General features: G+C 39.4%; 1 protein-coding gene across 4 annotated transcripts in view; it reads left to right on the top strand.

Annotated features, from left to right (window-relative positions):
- LOC140233637 (KH domain-containing, RNA-binding, signal transduction-associated protein 2-like) overlaps positions 1 to 21,387 on the top strand; it is a 58,470-nt gene that overhangs the window by 5,267 nt on the left and 31,816 nt on the right. For all 4 annotated transcript variants that reach the window (XM_072313743.1, XM_072313741.1, XM_072313742.1 and 1 more), the window contains exons 2-6: positions 1,428 to 1,582; positions 14,176 to 14,292; positions 15,542 to 15,688; positions 16,754 to 16,992; positions 18,919 to 19,093. In XM_072313743.1, the coding sequence (XP_072169844.1) occupies positions 1,428 to 1,582; positions 14,176 to 14,292; positions 15,542 to 15,688; positions 16,754 to 16,992; positions 18,919 to 19,093 (833 nt within the window). The remainder of the gene's footprint in view (positions 1 to 1,427; positions 1,583 to 14,175; positions 14,293 to 15,541; positions 15,689 to 16,753; positions 16,993 to 18,918; positions 19,094 to 21,387) is intronic.

Here is a 21,387-nt window from a genome sequence, read left to right as displayed (position 1 = left end):
TATTTTCCAGCATATTTTCAGCGTATGCAGAGATGACTGATCTGTGATGTGCACATCGATCGCATGATCAAGCAGTACGCTGTACCGGTATGTGTTAGCTTATGCGCTGCGTGCAGTGGTGCATGCTAATGCAAGGCCGGCCGCCGGCACCTACATGTACTGGGCGGCGGGGACTCGACTATAGTGTACGAGTATGACAGGCCTGGCCACTCGCTGGCTCGGGCGGTACAGCCGCCTACTGTACTAGTATCCGTGGTCAGCGCAGTGCTATAGGTAAGGTACACGTACGCGCACGCTAGCGTTGTGCAAATTATGCTCCGCGCCGGAAGTGCCCTTGCTACCAAGTGCACTAAATCTTGACGAAAAAGCCACATCCGGGTACTTTTTATGTCATTGGCGATAGCGAGAATTCGGTACTGCGTTTTGTTTGACACACACACACACACACACTACGTGTAGAGTGTGCTCACGCGACAGGGTTGGGCATGTCCATTTTTTCATAGGGGGGAGGCAATATTTTTTGAAGGGAGAGTAGTTAAATCACATATCATTTTGAACTTTGGCATTTACAGCATTGGGTCGATCCATTTAATGATGGGTGTGTTTTGAAAAATTAGAGAAAATAAGGCAGCTCAGCAGTGACAAAACGACTGTCCGATGGCGACCCTATGAGAGTAATAACTGGCGAATTGTGAATTGCATGTGTTGTGGGGTGTGCATGGGTGCTTGATTGAGAACCTGAGAGCATGCCAGCACAACCATTCGTGTGGGTCTGATATGCAGGTGCATTGTAACATGTGCAAGCTGCACGCTAGCGACTCATCGCTAGTACTCTCGTTGGATCACCAGATGGAAAATACCAAAAATATATGCTTTTTCTCATTAATTTATGAGTTGTTTTCATCACAAACTGCATGGAAGAGAAAGGTGAGAATATTAATTTTCACATGACTAAATTATTAGAGGATGAAATATCAGTTTTACTTGTTTCTAGTGTTATGTTTGATAATCTAAAAAAAAAAAACTTGAGCCGTGCATACCAAGCAACCAGTGGGACAACTCGGCCCATCTTCGACAGGTGGTTTGATTTGTCCCGTGGTCCGAGTTAGCCAGACCCCTAAACAGCATGGTGCGTGTGGTGTGCTGAGCGAGACATGATGTCATCGCTCATGGACAGTGGCAGTGCGAACCGCAGTGGGCATAGAGCCTTTCTAGGCCAGTGTGTCTGGAATTTGGGATGTTAACCAAGTTAGAAAATTCCATAGATCTCTAATTACGTATGCTTAGTACAGTTAGTTGATAGAATGTAGTCCTAGCCTATGCTCTTTCTATGCCCAACATTAACATACAGAGTAATTGTGGCAGTATGTGGCCATTAATCTCTCTATTTGCTAAAGAAATAACTGTACATGTTTTCATTTATGTAGAAATCAAGAGGGTTGAAAATGGAACAGAAAAGAAGGTTGATGAAGCAGGGGACTTCAAAGACAACAGAGTTGATGCCAAATTGATCGATGTCAGCTCTGGGAAACCTATCAAACTTTGTGTCAAAGTTGCTATACCAGTCAAAGAACACCCAAAGGTAAGCCTCCTTTTTCTTCTTCTTCTTCTTCTTCTTCTTTTTTTTTTTTTTTTTTTTTTTTTTTTACTTTGTTGCTAAGTGTCACGGCAGGCATTATGTTTGCTGGTTGTCCAGCCATCCATAATAGATTTTGCAGACGGCATGCCTCAACTGTGGTAGCTCTGTCACATAGGCCAAGCCATGCCTCTACTCTCCAGGCATTTTGTAGTTCGCAGACATGCATTGTTGATGGCCAGTACATAATACTACCTTATTTCTTCACACAACATGTTCTTGTGTCCCAACATGATTTAATGGTCTATGTTGTAGAGAATTTATTCTGTTTACAGATGATGTAATGTTTTCCCAATAGCATGAGTATACTTGGGTGACTCGCACCTCGTCATAGTTAATGTTTGCGTATATTTGAATCACATTTCACCACTGAAATTCTTTGAAATGCAACTCACATACAGGAAAAATGCTGAAAATTCCAATGGAATCACAAGTTCACTGATCACTGAAAAAGTTGTGCGCTAAGGAAGGGGCCCGCAACTCGTCACCCTCGCTCCCATAGACAAAGCACATAAAAGACGTGCGCGGGTGACCGTGATGCTCCCATAATAGACATACACGTAAAAGATGCGTGCAGGGACAGTGGTGATACTTTTAACACGTATTCCGATTAAAATTTCAGATTTTCGCGAAAAACTGTTCGGTTTTCACCACAATTTGCTTGGTTGTGGTAGCCCTGCCAAGTTTCAAGCGTACTGAATACAGTCCCGGGCATAAATTTTTGTTTAGTGCGCCTATAACAATTTTAAGCGGGGTGACGGTATTCGGGCCCCTGACGAGGTGCGGGCACCTCACTATACTTTTCATTGTATGAATGAAAAGTTTGTGCAATTACGACATCCACATTCAACATTTCACACACATCTTTATATGATTTTAACATAATTTAACATTTTAGGAGGAAATGTTTGCCTGAAAGTAATTAAAGCATGCTCAAATGTTCTTAGGGTGAAAATCTAGCTTGATTAACGCTAATTCTCCATATCGCATATAGCTATAAAAGAACCAACGTTGGTGGCGCACTAATTTAATCGGCGTATTTTGGAGCGATTTGCAGTCAACCCCACTTCCGGTTGCAGCTATCGCTCCGTGCGCTATTATGCATGCATGCACGCTGCGTGCAGCGGCGCGGCTAGCGTCCCACACACTTATTCATCGTGTACAATTTTGCCATAGGCTTCTTGTGTGGAGAACTTACACAAATCTGTATATGTGGGACTGTAATGGAGATCGTCGCGTGCGATGAAAAGATCGTACACATGGGTCAATTTTCAACTATTTTATCTAAGTCAAAATAGTAAAATATGAAGTGGAAACATTCAGATTAGGGATTTCAACATCTCTGAATTCTGTGAAGGGGTATAGTTTCAGTAATGTCAGCCTCATAAATGATCTGAAGAATAGATGAACACGGCACATTCAGTGCAGCAGTTGCAACTGTGTACTCAGCACTAGCAGCAGTGCAATGGGCCTCTAGTTTGCCGGGGGCAGCGGGGCAGGTGTAGGGAGCAATAGTTCTTGAATCTTTCGCGATCATCCATGATTAATAGCTTTTAGAAAGACACTCGCTGAAAAGGTAAAATTTGCGTGACCGATGTTGAGCAGACGCTACCGATGCAAGTGAAACTGTGCGTTGGCGTGCAGTGCATTGCGGTGCAGTGCATTGCGTACGTAACGCGTTGGCGATAACTGGAAGTTAAGCTGACTGCATAAAAGCCAGGATGTTGATTGCGCAATGTATTCTGGGACGATATTTTGCTTTATGCGATATGAAGAATTAAAGATAATATAAAGTTTTGGTACCTCAAAAGTTTCCCTGAATTTCCTTGTCTTAGTTTGTGTTTTAGGTTGAAGTACCTTTCATATAACTGAAACTGTGAGACTTACTCGCCCCAAAGTGCTCTCATGTCTTAGTAAAATCATGCAATTAACTGCGACCAGCAGCCCCATACGCATAGCGTAATGGGGCGTCGCATCGTAGTATTCAGGATCATGAAAGATTTAGTATCGCGGGTAAATATCAACTTAAAATCCAAAAATTTCTTCAATTTGAAGACTTACCAATTAAGTTGAAGTATTGAAAACAGGCTTCGGGCAACGTTTGGTTCTGCCAATAGTCCCTTTCTGTTCAAATTGATGACTGAATTTGACTCAGTCGAGAGGACCTTGGGAGAGCTACGTACACTGAATGCTACGGCCATCGCATTGGCGCCCATCACATGCACACAAATTTCAAATCCATGAACGGATAAGATGTTTGTGTGCGCATGCGCTGGCCGTCAATTCAGTGTAGCTCTCCCAAGGTTCCTCTCGACAGAGTCCTATTCAGTCATCAATTCGAACAGAAAGGGACTATTGGCAAAACCAAACGTTGCCCGAAGCCTGTTTTCAATACTTCAACTTAACTGGTAAGTCTTCAAATTGAAGAAATAAGTTGATATTTACCCGCGATACTACATCTGTCATGATGCTGAATGCTACAATGCGAAGCCCCATTTACAATTGTAGCTATGCGTATGGGGCTGCATGCTGCTGGTCGCAGTTGTCATGCAATAATGGTTTCGTACAATACGTGTACTACCTCGCCGCCATATGGCGGCGGCTCTGGTATGAAACCATTATTGCATGATTACTAAGACATGAGAGCACTTTGGGGCGAGTAAGTCTCACAGTGTTAGTTATATGAAAGGTACTTTAAAGGGGAAGGCTAGTAACTGATCAGTGGGAATCAGTGGAAATGCTGGGAGATGATTGTTCCAATCCTTATGGGATTCATTCAAGAGTTCATTGTATATCTATTGTTGTGTGAAAATGATTTGCTTCAGAATGGTCTCATATTCAAGTAATGTGCAGTTTAATGCTTCCAGGTTAGCGTCCCTGGTCAGTGACGGAGCATTAATCTGCACATTACTTGAATATGAGACCGTTCTGAAGCAAATCATTTTCACACAACAATAGATATACAATGAACTCTTGAATGAATCCCATAAGGATTGGAACAATCATCTCCCAGCATTTCCACTGATTCCCACTGATCAGTTACTAGCCTTCCCCTTTAACCTGAAACACAAACTAAGACAAGGAAATTCAGGGAAACTTTTGAGGTACCAAAACTTTATCTTATCTTTAACATGTAATTCAGATTATTCATATCCTGCACCAAAGCCTTTGGAGTGATCCGTCAGTCAAAATAGGACCGTTTAAATCAGTTCTGGTGGCATACTTGTAGTTTGCAGCCAGTTAAATCGACCCGTGACCGAGATAGGATAAAGAACTATTTGTGCTTTCCAAGTGAAAGATAGTGAAGCATAGTTTGTATGAGTGGACAAAACTGTGCCTGTCACCTTGTGGGTGCATTCTCCAAAAGTCGTAAGTCAAGGTCAAATTCTAAGAACTCGCCCTTTCTCCTGTCTCTGGGCAATTCCAAGGTATATAGGACACAGATGCCGAAAATTCGAAATGATATTTGTTTCAAACACAATACATTTTCAGACAGTATGTGAGTTGAAGTTTTAAGAATCATATGTCTTTCAATAAAAGCGGCCATTTTGATTTTCAAAATGGCTGTCAAAATATGCCTATAAGATCCCGTTTACAGTGCGGGACTGGGCCGAGCCGCGGCCAAGCCCAGCCTCAATTGCGAGGCTGAGCCCCGCAATTTTGTCCGTTTACACTGCCGGGCTCCGCCGCGCTTTTGATTCAAACCTTTCAATATTTTGTCGTAGTGGCGCTCTGCTTGTAAACAAACGCAATTTGGTATTGTCTGGTTTTCAGACCCTTTGCCAACTGAATTCCGTGGCGACAAAGTCGCCGTTCGGGCAAAGGCCTTTGCCGAAGGAAAAAATCCTTTGCAGGACAAAACCACCTTAAACTATACTAGTTTTCGATGTTGAGGGGGTTAGTATCCTGAATAGCGAAATAGTACAGGCAGAGGGTTTGGAAGCCAGACTAAAATTGGCCGCGCATTTGGCCCAGTTTGCGTTTACACTGAGAAAAGGCCGGGCTCGGCGGCAGGTGAGACCACCTCCAGAGCGTGGCCAAATGCGAGGCCAATTTTGGCCTCGCATTTGGCCTTTTGCGCGTTTACACTGAAATGAAGGTGGGCTCGGCCGCGGCCGAGCCTCGCACTGTAAACGGGGTCTTACTCGATGGTAAGGAAGATTGTATTGTCACACAACTTACTCTCTGTACATCCACTTTACTAGTACTCTAAACAACAATCTTTTATATGTATGCAGTTACCAGACAAGTCTTTTACCACATGATAGAAAAAAAAAGCTGCCAGTTGCTTTAAAGAATTTGATAAAAACTTTTGATTAGTTAGACAATGATGGATGTAACGTCAGTTACCAAAAACAAGGAATTTTTAACTTTATTCATCAAAGAAAGTGAGCTGTATGATGTAACTTGGGATTTCTAACGTATGCCCATACGCCTTCCTTTCAATACCAGAAATAAGGATACTTGGCATACTGGAGGGTCAAAATGAACACTGCAAAACGTGTAACGTCAGTTACCGAAACATCATATACCAGTATGTAACATCAGTTACCATGACAGTAATTATAACTGAGGGAAATTTTTTGACTTTAGGCCATTTCAATTCATCTGGGAAGTCACAGGTTATCAACAAGAGCAGAAATCCCTTTGATAGGGAATGATGTTATCACCATGGTATGTCCATGGATATATATTTTTTTCTTGTAGTTAAAGTTAAATAATTTATTTATTATAATTTTTTTTTTTTTGGCTTGAGCTTTTGATTTTCGGTTCAGCATAAGTTTAAAGGGAAGGCAAACCCAAATAACGATGTGGATTGAGTGAAAGCAGCAACATAAGTAAAACACATCAGTGAAAGTTTGAAGAAAATCGGACAATCGATGCAAAAGTTATGAATATTTAACGTTTTGGTGTTGGAACCGCTGGATGAGGAGACTACTAGACGTTATGACGTATGAGTGGACAACATTATAAAGTAAATATAAAGAAAATTCCACAAAAATTCATTTTTCTTGAAAATTACAAATTCCATCAACTTGATACTGACATATGTTAAGGGTAGGAATTATTCCCTCTGCTTTTTGAATGCGGTTATTCAAATGCTCTTTCATAATGCTAGAAAAGTGAATTTTTGTTGAATTTCCTTTATATTTTCTTTGTATTGTGGTCCACTCATACGTCATAACCTCTAGTAGTCTCCTCATCCAGCGGTTGAAACACCAAAACTTTAAAAATTCATAACTTTTGCATCGATTGTCCGATTTTCCTAAAACTTTCACTGATGTGTTCTACTAATGTTGCTGCTTTCACTCAATCCACATTGTTATTTGGGTTTGCCTTCCCTTTAAGGTTTATGTAAATCATCTGGAAGTTTAGGTTTACCACATGCAGTATATGCACTCAAATTACTATACAGTACATTCACAGTCCTACGGGATGATAAGCTACCAAAGTTTGTAGGCCTAATCAATGAAGTGGTTGCATGGTAACCACCTTTTTCTATTAAAAAGCTTGTGTACAGCTGTATACCAACAGTTTCATAATCTTTACTAATGATTGCTTTTGCTAGCATTTTTCTTTTTTTCTAGAAGCTTAGTGAAGTTTCTACCTCAAGGCAAATGCACAGATTTCTTCGCTTGCACTTAAATGTTTGGTTTAGTTAATATGGCACATCTCGTATTATGGTACATAAGGGCATGTACATGTACTGTCATTACTTTTTGAAAACACTGATGTTGCTCAAAGTGAAAGGTGATTCTAGGGTTTAAAAAAAAATGTTCATATTTGTTGATTACTTTATTTCATTCATGCAGGGACATTTTGTAATACATGATAATTATGAACAGGAAGATTGGTTTATCGTAGAATTCTATTGTTGCAAAGTCCTAATTCTTGGTATCTGGGATGTATTTGCATGCCTTGATATACCAGTGAAAAGAAAAACAATTATATTACTTCAAGCAAGGAATAAACCAATAATGCCCTTTTGACCAAAAAAGCACAATGTTTCTTCTTCACAGAAAAAATATTAAAAATGTAACACTATTCATTTAAATCAATTGATGATGGAGATCATTTTTTTTTTTTTCAATTTGTGGCCCTAACAATGCCTTGAAGGAGTAGGAGTAAAATAAAGAAAAGAAGAAGAAATATATCACAGTAGATTTCATAAATATTTATGCATATTTATGAGTTGATATGTGTTTTTTCCCCATGACCTGAAAGATTTTTTTTTCTTTTTTTCACATACAAATATCTGTGTTTTGTGTAGTACTGCAGGGTATTATGGGTGGGGCACTCTAAATAGACACTTTCCTATTCATAAAAAAAAAAAAAACCACAGAAAACCCTTAGTTATAAAATGTCAATATTTATACTTGGAACTGCTGAATCTAAATGGCTCTGTGTAATCATAACTGTTGAATAAGCATTCAATCTGAAGACAAATGTCAAGAAATATCCTCTGGTGCATTTACATGTACATTATTTTTGCTCAGCTGTGCTGTGGCATGGGGGGGGGGGGGGAGCTTGCCCCTAAGGGCCCCACCCCATTTGTGTCTTTAAATTTTGTTTCAATTTGTTTCAATTTGTTGCTAAGTAAATGCCTGGGATTGTTACTGGTATACTGCAGCAGTATAATAACCTGTTAAATAAATTAGTTCTCTGTAAACCCCATAGCAAAAGTATGTGTAAAGTCATTTACTGTCATGTTTACCTGTAAAGGGATGGTACAGTATTGGTGGAGATGAGAATTGGGCTTTTAACTTTTTGCGAGATACCAAGAAAACACTGATGATATAGTACACGGCATACCGTTTTAAGAGCAATTCAAAGTTTATTTGATGAAAATCGGGTTTGGAATGACTGAAACATCCAAAAGAAAGTAAAACAAAGCGATCGTAATAAAAGTGTGGGTCCCACACTTTATTAGAATCGCTCTTTTTTGGAAATCTCAGCCACTTCATAACCAATTTTCATCAAATAAACATTGAATTCCTCATAGAATTACACGCTCTTTCATATTTCATAAGAGGTTTCTCATTATCTCACAAAAAATGTCAGAAACCTGAAATTAGGTCTCAACCAAAACTATACGATCCCTTTAAGTTTTCATAGAACACAAAGAAAATGGACTAATGTTTCATTTCATATGGGTATTTGTAGTTGATGAACCAGGGTATGATTCCATATCAAACAAATCACTCTGAAAGGTAAGAATTATGAAATATCACAAAACTATTCCCATCATGATTTTGCATGTGTAAACCCTATGGCAAATGTAAGCGTAATGTCAGTTACGTAACGTCAGTTACCGTCATGCCTTCACTGAAATTGGCATGGTGCTAAAAGGAAATATCTAAAGTGCACATTATTTTGCACACCTGTTCCTAAGAACCTAGGTATATTGCCATATTACACACATAAAGTTTAGAAGTCAGGGACATGAGATATTTCCATTTAAATCTACACCATAATTTCCCATGTCCTTTTTCCGTAACGTCAGTTAGGCCAAAAAAAAAAAATTGTTGCATTGGCGTAACCCGCCCGACCCTAAAAATTCCGCCGACCCCATGTTTTTTATGCCTCCGCCACGAAGTGGTGCCGGAGGCATTATGTTTTCGGGTTGTCCGTCCGTCCGTCCGTCCGTCCGTCCTTCCGTCCGTCCGTCCGTCCTTCCGTCCGTCCTTAATGAATTTTGTGGACAAGGTAACTATCGAAACCTGTTGAGGTATCCTAATGAAACTTGGCATGTATGTGTATTGGGGGTGAAGTTGTGCCTATCAACTTTTGGGTGCACATGCTCAAGGTCAAAGGTCAAAAGGTCAAGGTCAAATACATAAAATTTCACTCTTTCCACCATATCTATTGAATGCCTGAAGATATTTTCTTGAAACTTAGTGTATACATGTATTACCCAATTAAGATTCTCTGGTGAAAGTTTGGGTCATGAGGTCAAAGGTCAAAGGTCAAAAGGTCAGGGTCAAATACATAAAATTTCACTATTTCCACCATATCTATTGAATACGTGAAGATATTTTCTTGAAACTTAGTGTATACATGTATTACCCAATCAAGATTCTCTGGTGAAAGTTTGGGTCATGAGGTCAAAGGTCAAAGGTCAAAAGGTCAAGTAAAAATATTAAAACTTCTTTTTTTTTTTCTCCATACCTTGGAAAATTGTTCAAGGTATCTTCATGGAACATAGTATATTTCATGGGGTTCATGAGGTTCATGGGGTCAAAGGTCAGGGGTCAAAGGTCAAGTGCAACACTTCAAAATTTTGCTATTTCCCTCCTATCATGCAATGCCAGCAGGGTTATTTTTTTTTACACTTGGTGTATGCATACATGTGTAACCTAATAGAAATTCTCTGGAAAGTTTTTTTTTCTTCTTTTTTTGCCTCAAAGGTCAAAAGGTCAAAGATCAAGTGAAAGTGCTGAACTAACTTTTTCCTCCATATCTCGGAAGTGGCTCAAGTTATCTTGAAACTTAGTACATATTATGCATGTTCTACCTGAAAGTGATTATCTTATCAATTTTAGGGTCAAGGGCCAGATGAAAATGGTAACAATTTACTATTCAATTCAGAAATTGCACTTTTTCTCCACACCTGTACCTTGAAAATTACTGAATGCCTAAATGTATAAATGGGTCAAAGTCGAGTTAAAGGGAAGATAAACCCCAAGAACAATGTGGATTGAGTGAAAGCAGCAACATTAGTAGAACACATCAGTGAAAGTTTGAAGAAAATCGGACAATCGATGCAAAAGTTATGGATTTTTAAAGTTTTGGTGTTGGAACCCCTGGGTGAGGAGACTACTAGAGGATATGACGTATGAGTGGACTACAATATCAAGAAAATATAAAGAAAATACAACAAAATCCATTTTTCATGAAAATTACAATTTCCATCAACTTGATATTGACATATGTTAAGGGTAGCAATTATTCCCCCTGCTTTCTGAAAGTGGTTGGTCCACTGCTCTTTCATAATTCTAGAAAAATGAATTTTTGTTGAATATCCTTTATATTTTCTTTGTATTGTTGTCCACTCATACGTCATATCCTCTAGTAGTCTCCTCATCCAGCGGTTCCAACACCAAAACTTTAAAAAATCATAACTTTTGCATCGATTGTCCGATTTTTCTCAAACTTTCAGTGATGTGTTCTACTAATGTTGCTGCTTTCACTCAATCCACATTGCTCTTTGGGTTTACCTTCCCTTTAAAAGTCCTTAAATCCCTAGATACATGCTCTCCTATTCATCCAATTAAACCTAGGTCAAGGAAGGTGAACATTCAACACATTTGTGACAAACTTGTCATTTCAATATTTTGCCAATTTTGTGAAAATGTAATCACACATTGTCCACATGTACTATCTAGACCTATTGGGAAAATCATGCATTATGGCGGAGGCATACCAGTCGCCAAAGCGACATTTCTAGTTTATTATTTTTTTGCTATCGATATCAAATATCTTGTTGATTGCGATCGCGATCGCACAAACCCGGAAGTGGAAACAGCTCTGGGAATATCGGATGTACGAGGGAGAGATCTAGCGCCTCGCATAAGCCTTCCTTGATCAGTACGTCATCTGTTTCCAACACGGACACGTACTCTAACAAGATTTATTCAGTGTATACGTAGCATTCAGACTGCGATGTATTGTGCACAGTTTTACCGTAGGTTTCTTGTGTGGAGAACTTACACGAATCTGTATATGTGGGACTGTAATAGAGATCGCCGTGTGCGATGAAAAGATCGTACATATGGGTCAATTTGCATCTATCTTATCTAAGTCAAAATAGTAAAATATGAAGTGAAAACATTCAGGATAGGGATTTCAACATCTTTAAATTCTGTGAAGGGGTATAATTCCAGTAATATCGGCCTCATAAATGATTTGTAGAATAGATGAACACAGCACATTCGGTGCAGCAGTTGTAACTGTTTACCGAGCTGAGCACGAGTTTTACACGTAAAATGCAGGTAGCAAAGAAAAATTTTAAAAAAAAGATAAAAAAAAAATCCGCCCGACCGACCCTATTTGAAAATCTCATGTTACGCCAATGCAACAATTTTTTTTTTTTGGCCTTACCGACACATTTTCACTTGCTATGTGATAAGAAATGCAGTTTGAGAGAAAAACTTACCACCTATAACTTCATTGACATTCTCATGAACTCATTCATCAATGCTAATTACAAGCCCCAGGTGCTTTCATTCACAAAACTACAACGTAAACAATTTCATGAAAATCCTTCCGTGTAAAGTCAGTTACCGTGGAATTGCCCCTCTGCAAAGCCTGATGTACATACATAAAACTTTGTGAGTGTATACAACATGTATTTACCAGATAAGATTCTCCAGGAAAATTTTGGGGCCATTGAGCCATAGATCAAGTAAAAAAGCTAAAATTCAACTTTTTTTTTCCTTATCTCAGAAATGGGTCAGGCTAAAATACTAAACTTTAATGATTGTATGTATTTAAATGAAAATTTTCTATAATTTCACTCTTTTTTCCCATTCTTTTTAAATAAGCTCAAATTTTTGTTCTGAAAGTGGGTTTTTATGTATATTACCAGTCAGTGATTATTTGAAGAAAGTTGTGGATCATGGGGTCAAAGGGCAAGGGTCAGTGGTCAAGTGAAAATGCTCAAATTCTTGAATACTTGCTCTTTAAAACAATTTTGTCATCCAAATGAACCTTGATTCAAGTAACACAACCACTCAAACATGTTTTGGGTTTGTGCTGTCAAACATGTCGTTTAGATTTTTGGCTAATCATGTGAAAACTGCCTATTTGCATCATCAAGATGAACTACCTACTGGAAGAAAAATGCAATATGGTGGAAGCATACAAGTCTTCTCAGAGACATTTGTAGTTTATTTTATAACTCTTGTAACTCTTCAAGCCTCTGCCAATTATAAGCCAAGTGCGATTTGTACTCATGTGAGAACATTAATAGATTGTGAGTCCTTGAGTCAAAGATACACAATGTCATAGTAAATCATAAAAAAAAACAAACATAGGGATGGAAAACACACATATCATCATTCATGAAAGCCCCCCCCCCTTTTTTTTTCTTGGAATTTTGGACTTGTAGTGGTATATCTTGTACCGGCCCTTTCAGTAGCTCTCTGGTGAGGGCCAGGCCCAGGCTAAGTCATAAAATTTTGAGTTCATGAATAACGCAGGCCAAATTAGCCTGCGCCAAGCTTGGGCTATTTTGGCACTGGCTGGTATCAGCACCATGCCAGTGCCAAGCCTGCACCAGGCACTGACCAAATGGTTAATGAACAGTAGCAGCACCAGGCCCCAGCCAAAATTCCTTCCACGATCAAAAGTCACGATTCCCTGGCTGTGCCTCCGCTGGACCACACATTCAGTTACCATGGCAGTTATCCCTTATGTGGCCGAGTTCATGACTGGGTCATCATAAAAGTAGCACAGCTCTGCTATAGTTATTGAATGCAATTTTTATACCCCCGCCAAACGAAGTTTGAAGGGGGTATATAGGAATCAGCGGACGGTCGGGCAGTTGGGCGGTCGGTCGGGCGGTCGGTCGGCGGTCGGGCGGTCGGTCCGTTGCAAATCTTGCGTCGCGAACTACTTCCTCAGTTTTCAACCGATTCCCATAAAACTTGGCACAGATGTGTGCCTTGGGTTGTAGATGTGCAAGATGTATTTTTTGACAGTACCCAAAAGTACGTTGCCATGGTAACGGCATATTATGGGCAAAAATGGGTACAAATCTTGCGTCGCGAACTCCTCCCACAGTTTTTGATCAATTTTTATGAAATTAGGTACAGATGTTCATCTGAATATGTTAATGTGCAAGACACATATTTCCGCAGTGGCAAAAAGTGCGTTGCCATGGTAACGGCATGTTATTGGTAAAATATAGGGCAAAATGCTTCATGGCAAAACTGCTTCATCAGTGTTCTTCCAATTCTCATGGAATTCATATTGAATGTTTGTCTTAGGATATAGGTCAGCATGACACATTTCTTGACAGTGACAAAAAGTATGTTGCCATGGTAACAGCTCATATTATGAGCCAAAATGATGGAAAATTTTGTGTTGCAAACTACTTCCTCAGTTTTTGCCCAATTTCCATGAAACTTGGTACAGATGTGTGCCTTTGGTTGTAGATGTGCAAGACGCATTTTTCGACAGTACCCGAAAGTACGTTGCCATGGTAACGGCATATTAATGGCAGAAGATCAAGGAAAGATCTTGCGGATTTAACTACTTCCTCAGTTTTTTGACCAAAGCTTATGAAATGTTGTTTTGACCAAAGCTTATGAAATGTTGTTTGGCGGGGGTATAACCAGTCGCTGTAGCGACATTTCTAGTTACTGCTTGGCGTGGGCTGTTATAGCCTGGGCCAGGAGCAGGTCAAAAATGCATGAGTTACTAAAAAGGGTATCATACTCTGGTCTGGTATGTAAGTTGACAAAAGACTTGAACTTGTTTGCTTTATGTGTGTGTGTGAGAGAGAGACAGTTAATTATCTTCCCCCTTATGCTCAGTTCAACTTTGTAGGCAAGCTGCTTGGCCCAAGAGGAAACTCACTGAAGAGATTACAGGAGGAGACAGGCACAAAGATAGCCATACTTGGCAGAGGATCAATGAGAGACAAACAAAAGGTAGGATGAAGGGTTTATGGTACTGTATCAAGTGGGCCAAATTTCTTTTTCAGTACCCTTGCCATGTGGCTGTGCAAGAGGTAGTGCATGACTGGTTGTATGTCGGTCTGTCCGTACACCATAACCTTTTTACTGCAGTAACTTGTAGGTGTAAATAGATTAGCCTAATCAAGTTGGGTGTGTGCATAAATTGTAAAAAATAGACAGGTTGTTATTGTGTTTTTGCATTGTTTCTGGGGACAAAGATTTCAGGTCATGGTCAAAGTATAGAATGAGATATTTCACCTAATCTCTCAAATAACATTTGTTTTTCATTCACTGGTGTAAATAGCTCATGAAGTAAAGAATTGGTCATGAATGCAAAAGTATAAACAAGATGACTTCCTACATTAGCTAAAAAAGAATGTTTATTTTTGAACAGCTTTTTGCACCACCAGAAATGTTAGCATTTTGTAGAAGAGGGGAACAGAACAGAATGAAAAAGAAAAATGGAGATCAGTATGAATTGTTTGAAAGTTAATTGTTTATTTGTTTGGTATGGGGTGGATTTGTTTGTTTGTTTGTTTGTTTGTTTGTTTTTTTATGTGGGGGAGAGTTGGGAGAGGTAGAACTTGATATGATGATAAAAAAAAAGAATATCCATATCAGATTAGCAGCATACAAGTCATAGACACTCTTCAAACATGTTTTAAACAACTGTATGATTGTGAGTTAATGTAAGGTGGAACAAGATTTAATGTATAGAGGGTCAGTAAAAGGCCTATCTCAATGGAGGAGATTTTGCAGCGACTCCTGCGACTCTAATGACCCAAAAATGGCTTGCATCGTCACCAAGGTAAATCCAGGGCAACGTCAAAGATGTTGGCGAACAAGGTGATAACTTATTTGCCCGGAAGTCATGGAGATGTCTCCTCGATGTCTCCAGCCGGTCGCCAATAGTTCCCTGCAAGGCTGCGGGAAAGTCACACAGACGTTGCAGAGATGTCTCCTGGACCAGCTGAAGAATGGAAAAAGTCTCAAAAAAAAGATCAAACATGTACAATTCTCTCGCGACTCCCAAAATACCATTCTAGTTTTCAGGAGATGTTACGGAGACATCTCAACCACTCCATGACCAGTGAAACTCGAGTAGCCGCCAGGTCGCCACTTACAATAGTCTCTAAGCCAGTGAGATACCTATGTAAAGCCCAATGCTGAACTTATTTCAAGATGAAAGCTATGATTTTTTTTTTCACACGTTTTGAAACAGGAGGAAAAGCTACGAGAAGAAAGCAGCCAAAAATTTGCACATCTCAATGAAGAGCTCCATGTCCAAATTGAAGTCCTTGGTTCAGCGAGTGATGCATACTACAGATTAGCACATAGCATCGGAGAAGTTCAGAAATACCTTGTTCCAGTAAGTCAAATCTATTATGAGTACCCTGTTTATACAGTCTCATTAAAATCAAGTTGCTGATCCTTGTATACTGCCGACATATCTGTTCAAGATCTTGTTTGGGTTTGGACCCCTCAAATGTCTTTTGCATGCTAGTTACATTCTATTACGCAAATTACTTTTGTGTGTACTGCATATGTGCACAATATACAGTAGAACACAAGTACAACATAATGCAATATATTTTGTAGGTGCTCAAGGCATCACTTGAATTGCTTTGCTTTTATAATGAGCCAGAAGCAGCTCAAACTGCCACAGAAACCACCTTTCACAGATGTTTCAAACATGGATTTGACTGTTTTACTTACAAGTGGTTTATTCATGTCTGTGTGTGCTGTACACAAGACCAGTGTGAAATGTTTTGAACCAGGTGAAAAACAGGGATGCTGCCTAGTGTAGATGAGTGTATCAGCTATCACTTAAGCCAGCTTTCCATGCCACACTCTCATATGGAAATTAGTCTGCAAAACTCTTGATATTGTCAACTTAATATCAAGTGTCAAAACATTGGATGGAAGTCATATTGATAGGGTTTAGTATACACGTCATGTCCTATGATTACAAATCTCCAATGAGTGTGATGCTTTCAGTTTTAAATTAATTCCATCCCTGTACATATTCAGTGGGTAAACCTGATATGATACTGATTTTCTCACTCTCCAATTTTCCTCTCAATCGGTGATGCTTTTATGGCAAACCTGTTTAAGAGCAATATAAGATGACACATAGAAGAGAGATGATTTGTATCATGTACACAATGCACTGATACATGAAGAATTAAAGTGTTAGGGCATGGTCCCATCTTCTCTGAAAGGGGGCAAAATCAATTTGCTGTAATGAGATTATTGACATTTTCTTGATTATCTATGTGGATATCACAGATCGTTTTTATATATTTTTTTTTTTCAATACCAAGAGAGGAAGTTTGGTTTGGATAGAAGTAGATGTGGAAGCATTCTTCAGAGCAAGTTAAGCAAAGTGCTTGTTTAGCCTAAATTAGTTCATCCTGTAATTTCCTCTGTGCAGGATCCAAATGATGACATAAGGCAGGAGCAGCTGAGGGAACTGGCAGTAATCAGTGGTTCTTACACGGGACCCCCTCCCAGCGTCACAGGATCCAGGCCTGGTGGGGGTAGAGTACTTCTGCATCGGGGTGGAGGACCTGGGGGCATGGGCCGAGGAGTTTGGGGTGGCATGCATCCCATGAGAGCCATGGGACCACCCCACCCAGGCAGACCCGGTCACATGCCTGGAGGTCCAACAAGGTGAGGTCAAGGATTCACTGACACTTAGTAAGTCAGTAGACACTTTTATAGGACATGCATATTTTATTTGTTGTGTCATTACAGAGGTTACCCATTATTCCAGAGGATTTGGAGAAGATCACTTTGTGTATCAGTTCAACAACAAAAAAAATAAATAAAAAAAAAAAAAATAGCTATGTTGTCAGGGTAAATTGTGCACGATATGTCAATTCATAATTAAACTTATGTATACAGGAGAAAGTAGTCTGTAAAATCGTCAGGGAAAAGAAATCATGTGATAGATACTGTAGGACTGTTCAAATATTTATGTTTCAGAATTAAATAATCTTGGCACTACAGAAATATAGGAAGTGATAAAGTGTGAAAGATTTAGGAACTCAACAATTATCTGTAAGTGCCTCTGGGAGTGCAGTACTTGTGATTGCCATTGCTTCTATATATGTGGATTTCTTCATACAGAGAGTTTTTATAGGTTATTTAAAGATGCATAGTCCCGGTAGTGTAGAGGGCGCTGTTGATGATACTGCCGATCACCGTTAGCGTTGATACGAAGATTGCCGAAGTTGAACTGTCATCAAGAGTAAAGCGCGCAGGTGTTGCTAATAAAAGTAACGTTGCCTTTGTTGTCTTCTCTGCGTATCACGCAGGCTGTAGTAATGCCAGGGTGCGTGCATGTGTTTCTTATTATGACATCACAAAAGAAGTTTGCTAAAGCTGTCATCCCCTCAGCCGAATCATGAACTGAACTATGATCGGACCACTGGCTACAGTGGATCGGACTTCTTCGGACTCGGGGGAAGTGGGCCACAGCGTAAGCGCTAAAGAGGAGTGATAGCATAGGTCTCTATGGGAAACTTGCGCCGTGCACCTGCGTACGCATTTGATTAAACCACCGGGACCATGTACCTTTAAAGGACAAGTTCACCTTCATTAACGTAGGGATTAAGAGAATGCAGCAATATTAGTAGAACACATCAGTGAAAGTTTGAGGAAAATTGGACAATCATTGCAAAAGTTATAAATTTTGAAAACTTTTGTGTTGGAACCGCTGGATGAGGAGACTATTAAGGCTCATGATGTCATATGAGTACAACAGTATAAAGAAAATGTAAAGAAAATTCAACATATTTTCACTTTTTTCGCATAATAAAAGAGCACTTGACTTGCCTCTTTCTGAAGGCAATGGGAATAATATTACCCATAACAAATGTCAGTAACGAGTCAAGGGAATGTGTACTTTTTTCAAAAGATGAAATTTTGTGAAATTCTCTTTATATTTTCCTTGTATTGTTGTACGCATGTGACATCATACACTGCAGTAGTCTTCTCATCCAGCGGTGACTGCACCAGAACTTTCAATGATGTGTTCTACTAATATTGCTACATTCTCTCAATCCTTATGTTAATGAAGGTGAACTTGTCCTTTAAGTCTAGAATAAATTTCTGATAGGATTTCAATGGAATGAATTCTTAATTATGAGTGCTTGTGTCATGACAAAACAAGAAAATATCCTTGTAGACTAGTATACGTGTGCATGAAATCTTCATAAATTTCACAAGGAGCCAAGATCTCTGAAATTAACCCTAACTAGGCAGGGCTATTTTAATAGGTAGATGATAAAGCTGGAGGGGGTTCTCCCAGCTGTCAACTGCGCGATCACGATGAAAATTGACACGCACGTTGCCTGTGCCACAATCTTGAAAAATGTGAAGTTAATTTTTGAAAAAGTTATGATTCATGCTGAATTATGCTAATTTATGCATGAAATCAGACTATTTGCTCTAAATCACTAAATAAAGCTCCAAACAGGCACATTTTTGTGTGTAAATATTCTTTCTAGTGTCCTTCGCAAATGTGAAAAAAAAAATTGTGCCAGTGCACTAGATATTCTGTCAGTCTTCAATATTTATTTTGAATTCTTACAGAATGGGAAGCCCCCCAGGGAGAGGAGGCATGACAAGAGGACATGCCCCATCTAGAGGGACCCCTACAAGAGGCAACTCAAGAGGAATGTCAAGGGCAGGGTTTAGAGGTGCTTCCAGCGGGCCTCGGATGAGTGCACCCTCTTTTGGATCACAAATGGAACCAACTGATGAATTCGTGAGTAAAAACAGACTCGTCGTTGTGGATGATTCATTCTCAGTTACATATATGTAACAAGAATTTATGCCAGGTTTAAGTGTATGCGTGTGTGTCACACACAAACACACTGCTATAGCTTCTGACCACCCGAGCATTGAGAATTAAGGGTTTCTGGGAGGAACACTGTACTAGGGCTTTCTATAGCTCAGTCGGTAGAGCACCGGTCTAGCAATCTGGAGGTCTCGGGTTTGACTCCTGATGGAATCCCATTTTTTTTGCTCACTTTTCCACTAAGAATTAGAATTGTTACTGTGATGGTAATGACTTGAAATTGTATTGATAAAAGTAAGAATGATACTTTCTTGATTTTCCTTTTCCTTTCTATTCTCATTTTTGTGTAAAATGTAGAGATGCTTTACCAGTACTCTGTGGATTTGAGTTGTCATTTGCACCGTCATAGATACCTAATTTGTATTTGAGCAATTTTTCCAATGAGGGCAATAGATATTCAATTCCAAATACTTTTAGGTGGGCATCCCTTATTGCATGCATTTAGGAGGAAAATCCCATGTGTAGTTATACCCCCACATACACGAAGTGTATAAGGGGGTATGTAGAATCAGCGTGTGGTCGGTTGGGCGGTCGGTTGGGCGGTCAGTTGGGCGGTTGGCGGTCAGGCGGTCCGTTGCAAATCTTTGTGTTTGTACCCGAAAATGTGTTGCCATGGTAATGGCATATTTTCATTCAAAAGTTCAGAATTTCCAGTTTTGGTGCCACAATCACTGGATGAGAAGACTGCAACAATTTGTGATGGAAAACTGTCTAAAGAAAATATAAAGAAAATTCAACATGTTATCACTTTCCTAGTGTAATGCATAAAGAGCACTTGAGTTATCTCTTGCAGAAAGCAGGAGGAATGATATTACCCTTAACCCTAACTAGGCCGGCCTATTTAGGTACTGTAAAACATGATATATTCGCGGCAAGAATTTTTCGCGAATTGGAGCCGACGACCTTTCTTTGCGGCATGAAATTTTCACGAACTGCCACTGGCATTCAATGCATAGGGGTGTAGAAACGAACTTTCATGTGCATTTTAATTTCGCGAATCTCCGCACTCGCGAATTTTGCGAAATAAAAATGCATGCGAACATTCCTTGTTTTATAGTAGATGATAGAGAGAGAGCTGGGGGGGGGGGGCCTTCCAGGCCCCCTCCAGATCTCGGCCGTTGATGGCACGATCGTGACGAAAATTGGCACATACATTGCCTATGATGTAATCTAACGTACCATGAAGTTAACTTAAGAAAAAAAAATTATCATTTATAGTAAATTCTGCTAATTTATTCATAATGATGCATGAAATCAGACAATTTGGTATAAATCACAAAATAAAGCCCAAAACAGGCACATTTTTTGTGTAAATATTCTTTTTAGTGTCCTTAGCAAATGTATGAGAAAAAAATTGTGCCATCAGAAAAATTTCTTAGGTATTTTATTGTTTTTTGAATTTCTTTTGTATTTCTCTGTTTTTTTGACATAATGTTTTTCAATGTTTTTTCGATGAAATTTGTCTGCGATATTGTTCCGAACAAGAAAGTATGTTATTTATTGATTTGCATTGAAATTGTACACGAATTCACAGTTTTGAGCAATTTTTGGTCTGACATGCACATACATATTTATGCGCAACTTCGGAACTGCGCGCCAGGTCATCACAAATTTGGTGTCAAAAGATGCGGGAGACTGGAAAGAAAAAAGTCATGAAACATCGCGGCGATAGCTTTTCGCGATAGTGATACATTGCGCAGAACGTTGAGGGGGGGGGGGGGGAACAGAGAAATACAAAAGAAATTCAAAAAACAATAAAATACTTCAGAATTTTTTTTTTCCACTTGCAAATCGAGTGAAATGCAGCAATACCAGTAGAACACATTAGTGAAAGTTTGAGGAAAATTGGACAATTCGTTCAAAGTTATGAAGTATTAACCCTAAAGGGGCCGGGCTTTTTTGGCTATGCTCAGACCGGGGGGGGGGAATTCCGCCCCCCCCCCCCGAGATCTCGGCCATCGGTGGTGCAATCGCGATGAAATTTTGCATGCGTGAGACCCGCGTCATAATCTACAAGATTGTGTCATAAGATTTTTTGAAACAATCAATTTCTAATTTTAATTAATTAATTATGCAAATTAAGCTCAAGGTGATATTTTAGCTTAATCAAAAGCATTGAGAGTCTAATTTTTGATCTGTAAATCTGTTTTAGCATATTCAACAATTGTACATCACAAAAACTTCCAAAACTCATTTCAATT

The sequence above is a fragment of the Diadema setosum genome, chromosome 10 (genome assembly GCF_964275005.1).
Source record: "Diadema setosum chromosome 10, eeDiaSeto1, whole genome shotgun sequence".
Classification (NCBI taxonomy): Eukaryota; Metazoa; Echinodermata; class Echinoidea; order Diadematoida; family Diadematidae; genus Diadema; species Diadema setosum.
This window is presented reverse-complemented; position numbering and strand designations above follow the sequence as displayed.